Source organism: Scyliorhinus torazame, unplaced genomic scaffold (genome assembly GCF_047496885.1).
Source record: "Scyliorhinus torazame isolate Kashiwa2021f unplaced genomic scaffold, sScyTor2.1 scaffold_1912, whole genome shotgun sequence".
In the NCBI taxonomy this organism is placed as follows: Eukaryota; Metazoa; Chordata; class Chondrichthyes; order Carcharhiniformes; family Scyliorhinidae; genus Scyliorhinus; species Scyliorhinus torazame.
The window spans coordinates 275-20,325 of NW_027309639.1; the positions used below are offsets into that span (position 1 = coordinate 275).

At 57.3% G+C, this 20,051-nt stretch overlaps 1 protein-coding gene across 1 annotated transcript; it reads left to right on the forward strand.

Moving 5' to 3' along the window:
- Positions 1 to 4,700: 4,700 nt before the first annotated feature.
- Positions 4,701 to 19,997, forward strand: LOC140407735 (BBSome complex member BBS1-like; the record flags this gene model as incomplete). Its single annotated transcript, XM_072495027.1, has 4 exons — positions 4,701 to 4,859; positions 6,445 to 6,578; positions 6,828 to 6,962; positions 19,921 to 19,997. Coding segments are annotated over 4 exons (485 nt in total), but the record flags the coding sequence as incomplete, so codon positions are not given.
- Positions 19,998 to 20,051: the final 54 nt, after the last annotated feature.

The window sequence follows — 20,051 nt, forward strand, 5'->3', positions numbered from 1 at the left end:
CCTCTACACTGTCCCCATCAAACACTCCCAGGACAGGTACAGCACGTGGTTAGATACAGAGTAAAGCTCCCTTTACACTGTCCCAATCAAACAATCCCAGGACAGGTACAGCACGGGGTTAGATACGGAGTAAAGCTCCCTCTACACTGTCCCCAGCAAACACTCCCAGGACAGGTACAGAACGGGGTTAGATACGGAGTAAAGCTCCTCCACACTGTCAGCACCAAACACTCCCAGGACAGGTACGGCACGGGGTTAGATATAGAGTAAAGCTCCCTCTACACTGTACCCATCAAACACTCCCAGGACAGGTACAGCACGGGGTTAGATACGGAGTAAAGCTCCCTCTACACTGTCCCCATCAAACACTCCAGGGCAGTTACTGCACGGGGTTAGATGCAGAGTGAAGCTCCCTCGACACTGTCCCCATCAAACACTCCCATGACAGGTACAGCACGGGGTTAGATACAGAGTAAAGCTCCCTCTACACTGTCCCCATCAAACACTCCCAGGACAGGTACAGCACCCGGTTAAATACAGTAAAGCTCCCTCTACACTGTCCCCATCAAACACTCGCAGGACAGGTACAGCATGGGGTTAGATACAGAGTAAAGCTCCCTCCACACTGTCAGCACCAAACACTCCCAGGACAGGTACGGCACGGGGTTAGATACAGAGTAAAGCTCCCTCTACACTGTACCCATCAAACACTCCCAGGACAGGTACAGCACGGGGTTAGATACAGAGTAAAGCTTCCTCTACACTGTCCCCATCAAACACTCCCAGGGCAGTTACTGCACGGGGTTAGATGCAGAGTGAAGCTCCCTCTACACTGTCCCCATCAAAACACTCCCAGGACAGGTACAGCACAGGGTTAGATACAGAGTAAAGCTCCATATACACTGTCGCCATCAAACATTCTCAGGACTGGTAGAGCACGGGGTTAGATACAGAGTAAAGCTCCCTGTACACTGTCCCCATCAAACACTCCCAGGACAGGTACAGCACGGGGTTAGATACAGAGTAAAGCTCCCTCTACACTGTCCCCATCAAACACTCCCAGGACAGGTACAGCACGGGGTTAGATACAGAGTAAAGCTCCCTCTACACTGTCCCCATCTAACACTCCCAGGACAGGTACAGCACGGGGTTAGATACAGAGTAAAGCTCCCTCTACACTGTCCCCATCAAACACTCCCAGGACAGGTACAGCACGGGGTTAGATACAGAGTAAAACTCCCGCTACACTGTCCCCATCATACACTCCCAGGACAGGTACAGCACGGGGTTAGATACAGAGTAAAGCTCCCTCTACACTGTCCCCATCAAACACTCCCAGGACAGGTACAGCACGGGGTTAGATGCAGAGTGAAGCTCCCTCTACACTGTCCCCATCAAACACTCCCAGGACAGGTACAGCACAGGGTTAGATACAGAGTAAAGCTCCATATACACTGTCGCCATCAAACATTCTCAGGACTGGTAGAGCACGGGGTTAGATACAGAGTAAAGCTCCCTGTACACTGTCCCCATCAAACACTCCCAGGACAGGTACAGCACGGGGTTAGATACAGAGTAAAGCTCCCTCTACACTGTCCCCATCAAACACTCCCAGGACAGGTACAGCACGGGGTTAGATACAGAGTAAAGCTCCTCTACACTGTCCCCATCAAACACTCCCAGGACAGGTACAGCACGGGGTTAGATACAGAGTAAAGCTCCCTCTACACTGTCCCCATCAAACACTCCAGGACAGGTACAGCACGGGGTTAGATACAGAGTAACGCTCCCTCTACACTGTCCCCATCAAACACTCCCAGGACAGGTACAGCACGGGGTTAGATACAGAGTAAAGCTCCCTCTACACTGTCCCATCAACCACTCCCAGGACAGGTACAGCACGGGGTTAGATACAGAGTAAAGCTCCCTCTACACTGTCCCCATCAAACACTCCCAGGACAGGTACAGCACGGGGTTAGATACGGAGTAAAGCTCCCTCTACACTGTCCCCATCAAACACTCCCAGGGCAGTTACTGCACGGGGTTAGATGCAGAGTGAAGCTCCCTCGACACTGTCCCCATCAAACACTCCCATGACAGGTACAGCACGGGGTTAGATACAGAGTAAAGCTCCCTCTACACTGTCCCATCAAACACTCCCAGGACAGGTACAGCACCCGGTTAGATACAGTAAAGCTCCCTCTACACTGTCCCCATCAAACACTCGCAGGACAGGTACAGCATGGGGTTAGATACAGAGTAAAGCTCCCTCCACACTGTCAGCACCAAACACTCCCAGGACAGGTACGGCATGGGGTTAGATACAGAGTAAAGCTCCCTCTACACTGTACCCATCAAACACTCCCAGGACAGGTACAGCACGGGGTTAGATACAGAGTAAAGCTTCCTCTACACTGTCCCCATCAAACACTCCCAGGCAGTTACTGCACGGGGTTAGATGCAGAGTGAAGCTCCCTCTACACTGTCCCCATCAAACACTCCCAGGACAGGTACAGCACAGGGTTAGATACAGAGTAAAGCTCCATATACACTGTCGCCATCAAACATTCTCAGGACTGGTAGAGCACGGGGTTAGATACAGAGTAAAGCTCCCTGTACACTGTCCCCATCAAACACTCCCAGGACAGGTACAGCACGGGGTTAGATACAGAGTAAAGCTCCCTCTACACTGTCCCCATCAACACTCCCAGGACAGGTACAGCACGGGGTTAGATACAGAGTAAAGCTCCCTCTACACTGTCCCCATCAAACACTCCCAGGACAGGTACAGCACGGGGTTAGATACAGAGTAAAGCTCCCTCTACACTGTCCCCATCAAACACTCCCAGGACAGGTACAGCACGGGGTTAGATACAGAGTAAAACTCCCGCTACACTGTCCCCATCATACACTCCCAGGACAGGTACAGCACGGGGTTAGATACAGAGTAAAGCTCCCTCTACACTGTCCCCATCAAACACTCCCAGGACAGGTACAGCACGGGGTTAGATGCAGAGTGAAGCTCCCTCTACACTGTCCCCATCAAACACTCCCAGGACAGGTACAGCACAGGGTTAGATACAGAGTAAAGCTCCATATACACTGTCGCCATCAAACATTCTCAGGACTGGTAGAGCACGGGGTTAGATACAGAGTAAAGCTCCCTGTACACTGTCCCCATCAAACACTCCCAGGACAGGTACAGCACGGGGTTAGATACAGAGTAAAGCTCCCTCTACACTGTCCCCATCAAACACTCCCAGGACAGGTACAGCACGGGGTTAGATACAGAGTAAAGCTCCCTCTACACTGTCCCCATCAAACACTCCCAGGACAGGTACAGCACGGGGTTAGATACAGAGTAAAGCTCCCTCTACACTGTCCCCATCAAACACTCCCAGGACAGGTACAGCACGGGGTTAGATACAGAGTAACGCTCCCTCTACACTGTCCCCATCAAACACTCCCAGGACAGGTACAGCACGGGGTTAGATACAGAGTAAAGCTCCCTCTACACTGTCCCCATCAACCACTCCCAGGACAGGTACAGCACGGGGTTAGATACAGAGTAAAGCTCCCTCTACACTGTCCCATCAAACACTCCCAGGACAGGTACAGCACGGGGTTAGATACAGAGTAAAGCTCCCTCTACACTGTCCCCATCAAACACTCCCAGGACAGGTACAGCACGGGGTTAGATACAGAGTAAAACTCCCGCTACACTGTCCCCATCAAACACTCCCAGGACAGGTACAGCACGGGGTTAAATACAGAGTAAAGCTCCCTCTACACTGTCCCCATCAAACACTCCCAGGACAGGTACAGCACGGGGTTAGATACAGAGTAAAGCTCCCGCTACACTGTCCCCATCAAACACTCCCAGAACAGGTACAGCACGGGGTTAGATACAGAGTTAAGCTCCCTCTACACTGTCCCCATCAAACACTCCCAGGACAGGTACAGCACGGGGTTAGATACAGAGTAAAGCTCCCTCTACACTGTCCCCATCAAACACTCCCAGGACAGGTACAGCACGGGGTTAGATACAGAGTAAAGCTCCCTCTACACTGTCCCCATCAAACACTCCCAGGACAGGTACAGCACGGGGTTAGATACAGAGTAAAGCTCCCGCTACACTGTCCCCATCAAACACTCCCAGAACAGGTACAGCACGGGGTTAGATACAGAGTAAAGCTCCCTCTACACTGTCCCCATCAAACACTCCCAGGACAGGTACAGCACGGGGTTAGATACAGAGTAAAGCTCCTCTACACTGTCCCCATCAAACACTCCAGGACAGGTACAGCACGGGGTTAGATACAGAGTAAAGCTCCCTCTACACTGTCTCCATCAAACACTCCCAGGACAGGTACAGCACGGGGTTAGATACAGAGTAAAGCTCCCTCTACACTGTCCCCATCAAACACTCCCAGGACAGGTACAGCACGGGGTTAGATACAGAGTAAAGCTCCCGCTACACTGTCCCCATCATACACTCCAGGACAGGTACAGGCACGGGGTTAGATACAGAGTAAAGCTCCCTCTACACTGTCCCCATCAAACACTCCCAGGACAGGTACTGCACGGGGTTAGATACAGAGTAAAGCTCCCGCTACACTGTCCCCATCATACACTCCCAGGACAGGTACATGTGTCCACACGTCCTGTCGCTCACGTGAGGTTTCCTTTCCGGCTCCCAGGGGGAGGGCTCATCATTAAGATCCTGAAGAGGACGGCGGTCTTTGAGGATAAGGACACCAGCCCGGGACCTCCGCTGGCGCAGAGCATTAAACTGAACGTCCCGCGGAAAACCAAGCTGTACGTGGACCAGACGCTGCGGGAGCGGGAGAACGCCGTGGGTGAGTAGACCAGCTAACTCTCGTCTCTCCCGGGAGTCCAGCTGAGGGAGGTGATGCAACCGACGCCAGTCTGCTATTTGACTGCACAGGCATCGCACCATCTTCCTCCTTCCCTCTGGCGTGCTGCCTCACCGCGAAGGCGGTCGGACTGATACAGCGTTCATTGTTCATCAAACTTTATTATACAGCCAAAAGAGTCTGTTTAATCCGCATGCTGCTCGCAAACAGTCTACAGAGTCAATTTACCTGCACAGGACATCAGACAATCTAAGAGTCTGTTTGATCAGCCCGCTACCAGCAAACAGTCTACAGAATCTATTTATCTGCGCAGGACAACAAACAATCTAAGAGTCTGTTTGATCAGCGCGCTACCAGCAAACAGTCTACAGAGTCTATTTATCTATGCTGGACAAGAAACAATCTAAGAGTCTGCTTAATCAGGGGACGACCAGCAAACAGCCCACAGAATCTATTTATCTCTGCTGGACAACAAACGATCTAGAAGGGTCTGTTTAAATAAACAGTGCGCTGCAGCAAACAGTCTACAGAGTCTATTTTTCTACGTATTGCAGCAAGCAGTGTCGGAGTCTGTTTAGCCAGCGCACTGCAGCAAACAGTCCACAGGGTCTATTTCACGAGTCTTGACAAACCACAGCAAACCGAAATCGTGGCCCGAACCGCAGCAACATCCCGATGACGGAGGTGTTGCTCTTGCAGAATGCAGTCAGTGCAGGATAGTCAGGTAGCACCAATGAGAGACGGGGAATCAGTCTCCGCCGCTTCCGGCAGGGCAGGCTCCAGGTTTGATTGACGGGACAGTTGCCCTGTCAGCTCTATTCTTAGAACCCCCTCCAGTGCAGACAGAGGCCCAATCCAGCCCATCGAAGGAGCCCCAGGGATAGTGGAGGTCACAATGTTTTAACCTCTCATTCAGCGACCGCTTGATTTCAACCCTAGTCTCGGACCTGCTTGTTTACTGTCACCTGGTACGGAATATAACGGGTGGGGAGGTGGGATCATCGACTCGCTACCACCTTCCGCTGACTGCATCCCGCTGGGAAAACCTCCTTGCGTCGATTGGGCGACCTTTGCTGCAGTTGTGCTCCTGAGCTCCGGGTTTCTGTAGTTCGAATGAACTCTTTTTTTAAAGTAGACTCTGTAGACTGTTGGGTATCAACCCCGCCCCTTGCCCCAGCACAGTGGGTGGGTGGGGGGGGGGGTCAGTCCACACTGTGGCTTCGCAGCGCCAGGGTCCCAGGTTCGATTCCCCACTGGGTCACTGTCTGTGTGGAGTCTGCACGTTCTCCCCCGTGTGTGCGTGGGTTTCCTCCGGGTGCTCCGGTTTCCTCCCACAGTCCAAAGCTGTGCAGGTTAGGTGGATTGGCCATGCTACATTGCCCTTGGTGTCCAAAAGGTTGGGAGGGGTTACTGGGATGGGGTGAGGGCTTGAGTGGGTCGGTGCAAACTCGATGGGCCGAATGGCCTCCTTCTGCACTGTATGTTCTATATTCTCGGTTGACTGTTCCCCGACGCCGTCGACAATTATTTATCTTCTTTTATTCCCTCCCCCTGCTCCGGTTGGAAGCTATGCACAGGGCCTTCCAGATGGATTTGTGTCGCCTGCGCCTCAGGGCAGCCCGAGAATACGCCAAGGCCCTCGAAGCGAGCTTGGCGCCGGTCTCGGCCGACCCGCAGGAACCGCTGAAGATGAACGCGGTGGTGAGTGGACGTCTCGCTCCTTCGCCGGGGATGCCGGAGAGAAGCCTCCTCGGCAAGTCGAGTCTATCTAACAATAAACAGAGTCTATTTAAACTGCGCATTTGGCCACGGCAACTCTGAGGGATGGCCGTTTGGCCCATTGCAGGCTCTCTGTGGAGCGATCCAGGGTGTCCATACGGGAGGGGGTTTTGAGGGCAGGTGAGCTGCGTGTTGGTTGCCGAGATACAGTTACCTGTCCTCTGTTTCTAGGTCCAAGGGATCGGGCCCGCCTTCAAGCTGACCCTCAGCATCCAGAACACTTCAGCCAGCAGACTGGTCAGCGACCTGCAGATCAGCTTCCTGTACAACCAGAGCCTCTACTCCGTCAAGAGGGCCTTCTTCAAGGTGAGAGACCAGTTTCCCGCGTAGAGAGGGAGTGGTGGTGGCGGGGGTGCCTGAGGCCAGCGTGAGTCATCGCTGGCCCAGGGAAGGGGGGTGGGCGTCCCCGTGGTTCGTGTGCTGGCTGCGGCCGGCTGGGACTTTCCAGGAATGGAGGCAGGGCCAATGGGGAAGTGGGAAGCCACCACAGTCACGTCAGCCGTTCACCAGGGACCACAGTCCCTCACGTGGGGAATGACTGCGCTCGCTGGCCTGACGACAGGACTGACTCGTCCGCTGACCCATGTCCCACATTGGAGAAAATTCAAAGTGAGACCACTGCTGTGATGTTGGAAACAAGATCCACACACACCGTAAGATCCACACACATCGTAAGATCCACGCGCACCGTAAGATCCACACACACCGTAAGATCCACGCGCACCGTAAGATCCACGCGCACCGTAAGATCCGCGAGATCCACGCGCACCGTAAGATCCACACACACCGTAAGATCCACACACACCCTAAGATCCACGCGCACCGTAAGATCCACGCGCACCGCGAGATCCACTCGCACCGCGAGATCCACAGCGCACCGCGGATCCACAGCGCAAGGCTAAATCGCTGGCTTTAAAGCAGACCAAGGCAGGCCAGCAGCACGGTTCAATTCCCGTACCAGCCTCCCCGAACAGGCGCCGGAATGTGGCGACTAGGGGCTTTTCACAGTAACTTCATTGAAGCCTACTCGTGACAATAAGTGATTTTCATTCATTTTTCATTTTCATTTCATTTCACTGACCCTCTGACAGTGCGGCGCTCCCTCAGTACTGACCCTCTGACAGTGCGGCGCTCCCTCAGTACTGACCCTCTGACAGTGCGGCACTCCCTCAGTACTGACCCTCTGACAGTGCGGCACTCCCTCAGTACTGACCCTCTGACAGTGCGGCACTCCCTCAATACTGACCCTCTGACAGTGCGGCACTCCCTCAATACTGACCCTCTGACAGTGCGGCACTCCCTCAGTACTGACCCTCTGACAGTGCGGCACTCCCTCAGTACTGACCCTCTGACAGTGCGGCACTCCCTCAGTACTGACCCTCTGACAATGCGGCACTCCCACAGTACTGACCCTCTGACAGTGCGGCGCTCCCTCAGTACTGACCCTCTGACAGTGCGGCACTCCCTCAGTACTGACCCTCTGACAGTGCAGCACTCCCTCAGTACTGACCCTCTGACAGTGCGTCACTCCCTCAGTACTGACCCTCTGACAGTACGGCACTCCCTCAGTACTGACCCTCTGACAGTGCAGCACTCCCACAGTACTGACCCCCTGACAGTGCGGCACTCCCTCAGTACTGACCCTCTGACAGTGCGTCACTCCCTCAGTACTGACCCTCTGACAGTGCGGCGCTCCCTCAGTACTGACCCTCTGACAGTGCGTCACTCCCTCAGTACTGACCCTCTGACAGTGCGGCACTCCCTCAGTACTGACCCTCTGACAGTGCAGCACTCCCTCAGTACTGACCCTCTGACAGTGCGTCACTCCCTCAGTACTGACCCTCTGACAGTGCGGCGCTCCCTCAGTACTGACCCTCTGACAGTGCGTCACTCCCTCAGTACTGACCCTCTGACAGTGCAGCACTCCCTCAGTACTGACCCTCTGACAGTGCGTCACTCCCTCAGTACTGACCCTCTGACAGTGCGGCACTCCCACAGTACTGACCCTCTGACAGTGCGTCACTCCCTCAGTACTGACCCTCTGACAGTGCGGCGCTCCCTCAGTACTGACCTTCTGACAGTGCGGCGCTCCCTCAGTACTGACCCTCTGACAGTGCGTCACTCCCTCAGTACTGACACTCTGACAGTGCGTCACTCCCTCAGTACTGACCCTCTGACAGTGCAGCACTCGCTCAGCACTGACCCTCTGACAGTGCGGCACTCCCTCAGTACTGACCCTCTGACAGTGCAGCACTCCCTCAGTACTGACCCTCTGACAGTGCGGCGCTCCCTCAGTACTGACCCTCTGACAGTGCGTCACTCCCTCAGTACTGACCCTCTGACAGTGCGGCACTCCCTCAGTACTGACCCTCTGACAGTGCAGCATTCCCTCAGTACTGACCCTCTGACAGTGCGGTGCTCCCTCAGTACTTACCCTCTGACAGTGCGGCACTCCCTCAGTACTGACCCTCTGACAGTGCGGCGCTCGCTCAGTACTGACCCTCTGACAGTGCGGCACTCCCTCAGTACTGACCCTCTGACAGTGCGGCGCTCCCTCAGTACTGACCCTCTGACAGTGCGGTGCTCCCTCAGTACTTACCCTCTGACAGTGCGGCACTCCCTCAGTACTGACCCTCTGACAGTGCGTCACTCCCTCAGTACTGACCCTCTGACAGTGCGGCGCTCCCTCAGTACTGACCCTCTGACAGTGCGGCGCTCCCTCAGTACTGACCCTCTGACAGTGCATCACTCCCTCAGTACTGACCCTCTGACAGTGCAGCACTCCCTCAGTACTGACCCTCTGACAGTGCGTCACTCCCTCAGTACTGACCCTCTGACAGTGCGGCACTCCCACAGTACTGACCCTCTGACAGTGCGTCACTCCCTCAGTACTGACCCTCTGACAGTGCGGCGCTCCCTCAGTACTGACCCTCTGACAGTGCGGCGCTCCCTCAGTACTGACCCTCTGACAGTGCGTCACTCCCTCAGTACTGACCCTCTGACAGTGCGTCACTCCCTCAGTACTGACCCTCTGACAGTGCAGCACTCCCTCAGCACTGACCCTCTGACAGTGCGGCACTCCCTCAGTACTGACCCTCTGACAGTGCAGCACTCCCTCAGTACTGACCCTCTGACAGTGCGGCGCTCCCTCAGTACTGACCCTCTGACAGTGCGTCACTCCCTCAGTACTGACCCTCTGACAGTGCGGCACTCCCTCAGTACTGACCCTCTGACAGTGCAGCATTCCCTCAGTACTGACCCTCTGACAGTGCGGTGCTCCCTCAGTACTTACCCTCTGACAGTGCGGCACTCCCTCAGTACTGACCCTCTGACAGTGCGGCGCTCGCTCAGTACTGACCCTCTGACAGTGCGGTGCTCCCTCAGTACTTACCCTCTGACAGTGCGTCACTCCCTCAGTACTGACCCTCTGACAGTGCGTCACTCCCTCAGTACTGACCCTCTGACAGTGCGTCACTCCCTCAGTACTGACCCTCTGACAGTGCGGCACTCCCACAGTACTGACCCTCTGACAGTGCGTCACTCCCTCAGTACTGACCCTCTGACAGTGCGGCGCTCCCTCAGTACTGACCTTCTGACAGTGCGGCGCTCCCTCAGTACTGACCCTCTGACAGTGCGTCACTCCCTCAGTACTGACACTCTGACAGTGCGTCACTCCCTCAGTACTGACCCTCTGACAGTGCGGCACTCGCTCAGCACTGACCCTCTGACAGTGCGGCACTCCCTCAGTACTGACCCTCTGACAGTGCAGCACTCCCTCAGTACTGACCCTCTGACAGTGCGGCGCTCCCTCAGTACTGACCCTCTGACAGTGCGTCACTCCCTCAGTACTGACCCTCTGACAGTGCGGCACTCCCTCAGTACTGACCCTCTGACAGTGCAGCATTCCCTCAGTACTGACCCTCTGACAGTGCGGTGCTCCCTCAGTACTTACCCTCTGACAGTGCGGCACTCCCTCAGTACTGACCCTCTGACAGTGCGGCGCTCGCTCAGTACTGACCCTCTGACAGTGCGGCACTCCCTCAGTACTGACCCTCTGACAGTGCGGCGCTCCCTCAGTACTGACCCTCTGACAGTGCGGTGCTCCCTCAGTACTTACCCTCTGACAGTGCGGCACTCCCTCAGTACTGACCCTCTGACAGTGCGTCACTCCCTCAGTACTGACCCTCTGACAGTGCGGCGCTCCCTCAGTACTGACCCTCTGACAGTGCGGCGCTCCCTCAGTACTGACCCTCTGACAGTGCATCACTCCCTCAGTACTGACCCTCTGACAGTGCAGCACTCCCTCAGTACTGACCCTCTGACAGTGCGTCACTCCCTCAGTACTGACCCTCTGACAGTGCGGCACTCCCACAGTACTGACCCTCTGACAGTGCGTCACTCCCTCAGTACTGACCCTCTGACAGTGCGGCGCTCCCTCAGTACTGACCCTCTGACAGTGCGGCGCTCCCTCAGTACTGACCCTCTGACAGTGCGTCACTCCCTCAGTACTGACCCTCTGACAGTGCGTCACTCCCTCAGTACTGACCCTCTGACAGTGCAGCACTCCCTCAGCACTGACCCTCTGACAGTGCGGCACTCCCTCAGTACTGACCCTCTGACAGTGCAGCACTCCCTCAGTACTGACCCTCTGACAGTGCGGCGCTCCCTCAGTACTGACCCTCTGACAGTGCGTCACTCCCTCAGTACTGACCCTCTGACAGTGCGGCACTCCCTCAGTACTGACCCTCTGACAGTGCAGCATTCCCTCAGTACTGACCCTCTGACAGTGCGGTGCTCCCTCAGTACTTACCCTCTGACAGTGCGGCACTCCCTCAGTACTGACCCTCTGACAGTGCGGCGCTCGCTCAGTACTGACCCTCTGACAGTGCGGTGCTCCCTCAGTACTTACCCTCTGACAGTGCGTCACTCCCTCAGTACTGACCCTCTGACAGTGCGTCACTCCCTCAGTACTGACCCTCTGACAGTGCAGCACGCCCTCAGCACTGACCCTCTGACAGTGCGGCGCTCGCTCAGTACTGACCCTCTGACAGTGCGGCACTCGCTCAGTACTGACCCTCTGACAGTGCGGCGCTCCCTCAGTACTAACCCTCCGACAGTGCGGCACTCCCTCAGTACTGACCCTCTGACAGTGCAGCACACCCTCAGTACTGACCCACTGACAGTGCGGCACTCCCTCAGTACTGACCCTCTGACAGTGCAGCACTCCCTCAGTACTGACCCTCTGACAGTGCGGCACTCCCTCAGTACTGACCCTCTGACAGTGCAGCACTCCCTCAGTACTGACCCTCTGACAGTGCGGCACTCCCTCAGTACTGACCCTCTGACAGTGCGGCACTCCCTCAGTACTGACCCTTTGACAGTGCGGCGCTCCCTCAGTACTGACCCTCTGACAGTGCAGCACTCCCTCAGTACTGACCCTCTGACAGTGTGGCACTCCCTCAGCACTGACCCTCTGACAGTGCGGTACTCCCTCAGCACTGACCCTCTGACAGTGCAGCACTCCCTCAGTACTGACCCTCTGACAGTGCAGCACTCCCTCAGTACTGACCCTCTGACAGTGCGGCACTCCCTCAGTACTGACCCTCTGACAGTGCGGCACTCCCTCAGTACTGACCCTCTGACAGTGCGGCACTCCCTCAGTACTGACCCTCTGACAGTGCAGCACTCCCTCAGTACTGACCCTCCGACAGTGCGGCGTTCCCTCAGTACTGACCCTCTGACAGTGCGGCACTCCCTCAGTACTGACCCTCTGACAGTGCGGCGCTCCCTCAGTACTGACCCTCTGACAGTGCGGTGCTCCCTCAGTACTGACCCTCTGACAGTGCGCACTCCCTCAGTACTGACCCTCTGACAGTGCGGCACTCCCTCAGTACTGACCCTCTGACAGTGCGGCTCTCCCTCAGTACTGACCCTCTGACAGTGCGACACTCACTCAGGACTGACCCTCTGACAGTGCGGCTCTCCCTCAGTACTGACCCTCTGACAGTGCGGCACTCACCCAGTACTGACCCTCTGACAGTGCGGCACTCCCTCAGTACTGACCCTCTGACAGTGTGGCACTCCCTCAGTACTGACCCTCTGACAGTGCGGCACTCCCTCAGTACTGACCCTCTGACGGTGCAGCAATCCCTCAGTACTGACCCTCTGACAGTGCGGCACTCCCTCAGTACTGACCCTCTGACAGTGCGGCACTCCCTCAGTACTGACCCTCTGACAGTGCGGCACTCCCTCAGTACTGACCCTCTGACAGTGCGGCACTCCCTCAGTACTGACACTCTGACAGTGCGGCGCTCCCTCAGTACTGACCCTCTGACAGTGCGGCACTCCCTCAGTACTGACCGTCCGACAGTGCGGCACTTCCTCAGTACTGACCCTCTGACAGTGCGGCCCTCCCTCAGTACTGACCCTCTGACAGTGCGTCACTCCCTCAGTACTGACCCTCTGACAGTGCGGCGCTCCCTCAGTACTGACCCTCTGACAGTGCGGCGCTCCCTCAGTACTGACCCTCTGACAGTGCGTCACTCCCTCGGTACTGACCCTCTGACAGTGCGTCACTCCCTCAGTACTGACCCTCTGACAGTGCGGCGCTCCCTCAGTACTGACCCTCTGACAGTGCGTCACTCCCTCAGTACTGACCCTCTGACAGTGCGGCACTCCCTCAGTACTGACCCTCTGACAGTGCAGCACTCCCTCAGTACTGACCCTCTGACAGTGCGTCACTCCCTCAGTACAGACCCTCTGACAGTGCGGCGCTCCCTCAGTACTGACCTTCTGACAGTGCGTCACTCCCTCAGTACTGACCCTCTGACAGTGCGGCGCTCCCTCAGTACTGACCTTCTGACAGTGCGTCACTCCCTCAGTACTGACCCTCTGACAGTGCGGCGCTCCCTCAGTACTGACCCTCTGACAGTGCGGCGCTCCCTCAGTACTGACCCTCTGATAGTGCGTCACTCCCTCAGTACTGACCCTCTGACAGTGCGTCACTCCCTCAGTAATGACCCTCTGACAGTGCAGGACTCCCTCAGCACTGACCCTCTGACAGTGCGGCGCTCCCTCAGTACTGACCCTCTGACAGTGCGTCACTCCCTCAGTACTGACCCTCTGACAGTGCGGCACTCCCTCAGTACTGACCCTCTGACAGTGCGTCACTCCCTCAGTACTGACCCTCTGACAGTGCAGCACTCCCTCAGCACTGACCCTCTGACAGTGCGGCACTCCCTCAGTACTGACCCTCTGACAGTGCAGCACTCCCTCAGTACTGACCGTCTGACAGTGCGGTGCTCCCTCAGTACTGACCCTCTGACAGTGCGTCACTCCCTCAGTACTGACCCTCTGACAGTGCGGCACTCCCTCAGTACTGACCCTCTGACAGTGCAGCATTCCCTCAGTACTGACCCTCTGACAGTGCGGTGCTCCCTCAGTACTTACCCTCTGACAGTGCGGCACTCCCTCAGTACTGACCCTCTGACAGTGCGGCGCTCGCTCAGTACTGACCCTCTGACAGTGCGGCACTCCCTCAGTACTGACCCTCTGACAGTGCGGCGCTCCCTCAGTACTGACCCTCTGACAGTGCGGTGCTCCCTCAGTACTTACCCTCTGACAGTGCGGCACTCCCTCAGTACTGACCCTCTGACAGTGCGGCGCTCGCTCAGTACTGACCCTCTGACAGTGCGGCGCTCCCTCAGTACTGACCCTCTGACAGTGCGACACTCCCTCAGTACTGACCCTCTGACAGTGCAGCACACCCTCAGTACTGACCCTCTGACAGTGCGGCACTCCCTCAGTACTGACCCTCTGACAGTGCGGCACCCCCTCAGTACTGACCCTCTGACAGTGCGGCATCCCTCAGTACTGACCCTCCGACAGTGCGGCACTCCCTCAGTCCTGACCGTCTGACAGTTCGGCACTCCCTCAGTACTGACCCTCTGACAGTGCAGCACTCCCTCAGTACTGACCCTCTGACAGTGCGGCACTCCCTCAGTACTGACCCTCTGACAGTGCGGCACTCCCTCAGTACTGTCCCTCTGACAGTGCAGTACTCCCTCAGTACTGTCCCTCTGACAGTGCGGCACTCCCTCAGTACTGACCCTCTGACAGTGCGGCACTCCCTCAGTACTGACCCTCTGACAGTCCGGCGCTCCCTCAGTACTGACCCTCTGACAGTGCGGCACTCCCTCAGTACTGACCCTCTGACAGTGTGCCACTCCCTCAGCACTGACCCTCTGACAGTGCGGTACTCCCTCAGCACTGACCCTCTGACAGTGCGGCACTCTCTCAGTACTGACCCTCTGACAGTGCGGCACTCACCCAGTACTGACCCTCTGACACAGCGGCGCTCCCTCAGTACTGACCCTCTGACAGTGCGGCACTCCCTCAGTACTGACCCTCTGACAGTGCGGCACTCACCCAGTACTGACCCTCTGACAGTGCAGCACTCCCTCAGTACTGACCCTCTGACAGTGCGGCACTCCCTCAGTACTGACCCTCTGACAGTGCGGCACTCCCTCAGTACTGACCCTCTGACGGTGCAGCAATCCCTCAGTACTGACCCTCTGACAGTGCGGCACTCCCTCAGTACTGACCCTCTGACAGTGCGGTGCTCCCTCAGTACTTACCCTCTGACAGTGCGGCACTCCCTCAGTACTGACCCTCTGACAGTGCGTCACTCCCTCAGTACTGACCCTCTGACAGTGCGGCGCTCCCTCAGTACTGACCCTCTGACAGTGCGGCGCTCCCTCAGTACTGACCCTCTGACAGTGCGTCACTCCCTCAGTACTGACCCTCTGACAGTGCGTCACTCCCTCAGTACTGACCCTCTGACAGTGCAGCCTTCCCTCAGCACTGACCCTCTGACAGTGCGGCACTCCCTCAGTACTGACCCTCTGACAGTGCAGCACTCCCTCAGTACTGACCCTCTGACAGTGCGGCACTCCCTCAGTACTGACCCTCTGACAGTGCGGCACTCCCTCAGTACTGACCCTCTGACAGTGCGGCATCCCTCAGTACTGACCCTCCGACAGTGCGGCACTCCCTCAGTCCTGACCGTCTGACAGTTCGGCACTCCCTCAGTACTGACCCTCTGACAGTGCGGCACTCCCTCAGTACTGACCCTCTGACAGTGCGGCACTCCCTCAGTACTGACCATCTGACAGTGCAGCACTCCCTCAGTACTGTCCCTCTGACAGTGCGGCACTCCCCTCAGTACTGACCCTCTGACAGTGCGGCACTCCCTCAGTACTGACCCTCTGACAGTCCGGCGCTCCCTCAGTACTGACCCTCTGACAGTGCGGCGCTCCCTCAGTACTGACCCTCTGACAGTGCGGCACACCCTCAGTACTGACCCTCTGACAGTGTGCCACTCCCTCAGCACTGACCCTCTGACAGTGCGGTACTCCCTCAGCACTGACCCTCTGACAGTGCGGCACTCTCTCAGTCCTGACCCTCTGACAGTGCGGCACTCACCCAGTACTGACCCTCTGACACAGCGGCGCTCCCTCAGTACTGACCCTCTGACAGTGCGGCACTCCCTCAGTACTGACCCTCTGACAGTGCGGCACTCCCTCAGTACTGACCCTCTGACAGTGCGGCGCTCCCTCAGTACTGACCCGCTGACAGTGCGCACTCCCTCAGTACTGACCCTCTGACAGTGCGGCACTCACCCAGTACTGACCCTCTGACACAGCGGCACTCCCTCAGTACTGACCCTCTGACAGTGCGGCGCTCCCTCAGTACCGACCCTGACCCTCTGACAGTGCGGCACTCCCTCAGGACTGACACTCTGACAGTGCAGCACTCCCTCAGTACTGACCCTCTGACAGTGCGGCACTCCCTCAGTACTGACCCTCTGACAGTGCGGCACTCCCTCAGTACTGACCCTCTGACAGTGCGGCACTCCCTCAGTACTGACCCTCTGACAGTGCGGCACTCCCTCAGTACTGACCCTCTGACGGTGCAGCACTCCCTCAGTACTGACCCTCTGACAGTGCGGCACTCCCTCAGTACTGACCCTCTGACAGTGCGGCGCTCCCTCAGTACTGACCCTCTGACAGTGCGGCACTCCCTCAGTACTGACCCTCTGACGGTGCAGCACTCCCTCAGTACTGACCCTCTGACCGTGCGGCACTCCCTCAGTACTGACCCTCTGACAGTGCAGCACTCCCTCAGTACTGACCCTCTGACAGTGCGGCACTCCCTCAGTACTGACCCTCTGACAGTGCGGCGCTCCCTCAGTACTGACCCTCTGACAGTGCGGCACTCCCTCAGTACTGACCCTCTGACAGTGCAGCACTCCCTCAGTACTGACTCTCTGACAGTGCAGCACTCCCTCAGTACTGACCCTCTGACAGTGCGGCGCTCCCTCAGTACTGACCCTCTGACAGTGCGGCACTCCCTCAGTACTGACCCTCTGACAGTGCAGCACTCCCTCAGTACTGACTCTCTGACAGTGCAGCACTCCCTCAGCACTGACCCTCTGACAGTGCAGCACTCCCTCAGTACTGACCCTCTGACGGTGCGACACTCCCTCAGCACTGACCCTCTGACAGTGCAGCACTCCCTCAGTACTGACTCTCTGACAGTGCAGCACTCCCTCAGTACTGACCCTCTGACAGTGCGGCACTCCCTCAGTACTGACCCCTTGACAGTGCAGCGCTCCCTCAGTACTGACCCTCTGACAGTGCGGCACTCCCTCAGTACTGACTCTCTGACAGTGCAGCACTCCCTCAGTACTGACCCTCTGACAGTGCAGCACTCCCTCAGTACTGACCCTCTGACAGTGCGGCACTCCCTCAGTACTGACCCTCTGACAGTGCGGCACTCCCTCAGTACTGACCCTCTGACAGTGCGGCACTCCCTCAGTACTGACTCTCTGACAGTGCAGCACTCCCTCAGTACTGACCCTCTGACAGTGCAGCACTCCCTCAGTACTGACCCTCTGACAGTGCGGCACTCCCTCAGTACTGACCCTCTGACAGTGCGGCACTCCCTCAGTACTGACCCTCTGACAGTGCGGCGCTCCCTCAGTACTGACCCTCTGACAGTGCGGCGCTCCCTCAGTACTGACCCTCTGACAGTGCGGCACTCCCTCAGTACTGACCCTCTGACAGTGCAGCACTCCCTCAGTACTGACTCTCTGACAGTGCAGCACTCCCTCAGCACTGACCCTCTGACAGTGCAGCACTCCCTCAGTACTGACCCTCTGACGGTGCGACACTCCCTCAGCACTGACCCTCTGACAGTGCAGCACTCCCTCAGTACTGACTCTCTGACAGTGCAGCACTCCCTCAGTACTGACCCTCTGACAGTGCGGCACTCCCTCAGTACTGACCCCTTGACAGTGCAGCGCTCCCTCAGTACTGACCCTCTGACAGTGCGGCACTCCCTCAGTACTGACTCTCTGACAGTGCAGCACTCCCTCAGTACTGACCCTCTGACAGTGCAGCACTCCCTCAGTACTGACCCTCTGACAGTGCGGCACTCCCTCAGTACTGACCCTCTGACAGTGCGGCACTCCCTCAGTACTGACCCTCTGACAGTGCGGCACTCCCTCAGTACTGACTCTCTGACAGTGCAGCACTCCCTCAGTACTGACCCTCTGACAGTGCAGCACTCCCTCAGTACTGACCCTCTGACAGTGCGGCACTCCCTCAGTACTGACCCTCTGACAGTGCAGCACTCCCTCAGTACGGACCCTCTGACAGTGCAGCACTCCCTCAGTACTGACCCTCTGACAGTGCGGCGCTCCCTCAGTACTGACCCTCTGACAGTGCAGCACTCCCTCAGCACTGACTCTCTGACAGTGCGGCACTCCCTCAGTACTGACCCTCTGACAGTGCGGCACTCCCTCAGTACTGACTCTCTGACAGTGCGACACTCCCTCAGTACTGACTCTCTGACAGTGCAGCACTCCCTCAGTACTGACCCTCTGACAGTGCGGCACTCCCTCAGTACTGACCCTCTGACAGTGCAGCACTCCCTCAGTACTGACCCTCTGACAGTGCGGCACTCCCTCAGCACTGACCCTCTGACAGTGCGGCACTCCCTCAGTACTGACCCTCTGACAGTGCGGCTCTCCCTCAGTACTGACCCTCTGACAGTGCGGCACTCCCTCAGCACTGACCCTCTGACAGTGCGGCACTCCCTCAGTACTGACCCTCTGACAGTGCGGCTCTCCCTCAGTACTGACCCTCTGACAGTGCGGCACTCCCTCAGCACTGACTCTCTGACAGTGCAGCACTCCCTCGGTTACTGACTCTCTGACAGTGCAGCACTCCCTCGGTACTGACTCTCTGACAGTGCAGCACTCCCTCAGTACTGACTCTCTGACAGTGCGGCACTCCCTCAGTACTGACCCTCTGACAGTGCGGCACTCCCTCAGTACTGACCCTCTGACAGTGCGGCACTCCCTCGGCACTGACCCTCTGACAGTGCAGCACTCCCTCGGCACTGACCCTCTGACAGTGCGGCACTCCCTCAGTACTGACCCTCTGACAGTGCAGCACTCCCTCAGTACTGACCCTCTGACAGTGCGGCACTCCCTCAGTACTGACCCTCTGACAGTGCAGCACTCCCTCAGTACGGACCCTCTGACAGTGCAGCACTCCCTCAGTACTGACCCTCTGACAGTGCGGCGCTCCCTCAGTACTGACCCTCTGACAGTGCAGCACTCCCTCAGCACTGACTCTCTGACAGTGCGGCACTCCCTCAGTACTGACCCTCTGACAGTGCGGCACTCCCTCAGTACTGACTCTCTGACAGTGCGACACTCCCTCAGTACTGACTCTCTGACAGTGCAGCACTCCCTCAGTACTGACCCTCTGACAGTGCGGCACTCCCTCAGTACTGACCCTCTGACAGTGCTGCACTCCCTCAGTACTGACTCTCTGACAGTGCGGCACTCCCTCAGTACTGACCCTCTGACAGTGCGGCACTCCCTCAGTACTGACTCTCTGACAGTGCAGCACTCCCTCAGCACTGACCCTCTGACAGTGCGGCGCTCCCTCAGTACTGACCCTCTGACAGTGCAGCACTCCCTCAGCACTGACCCTTGCTGGCAGCCACATGTAGAACATGGCTGGGGACAAGCTGGTAAATACAGACACAAACATGTTCAGAAACCGGCGTGAGGAGCGTTCTGGCCAGAATGACCTTTCTTGTGGGCAGTGAGAGGCATAACCTTTCTGGGGGCGGCGGTCGATCGTGGCCTCTCTGGGTGTCTCACTGTCTTGCTTGTCGGCTGTTGCAGGTTCCTATGCTGGTTCCTGGTCTGACATATCCCATCGAGACCTTTGTGCAGAGTTGAGTGAGCAGGGTATCTCAGACACCATCAAGGTAAGGCAGGGCCAGAGCACCCGTCACCCCCTCGTTGTCATGAAC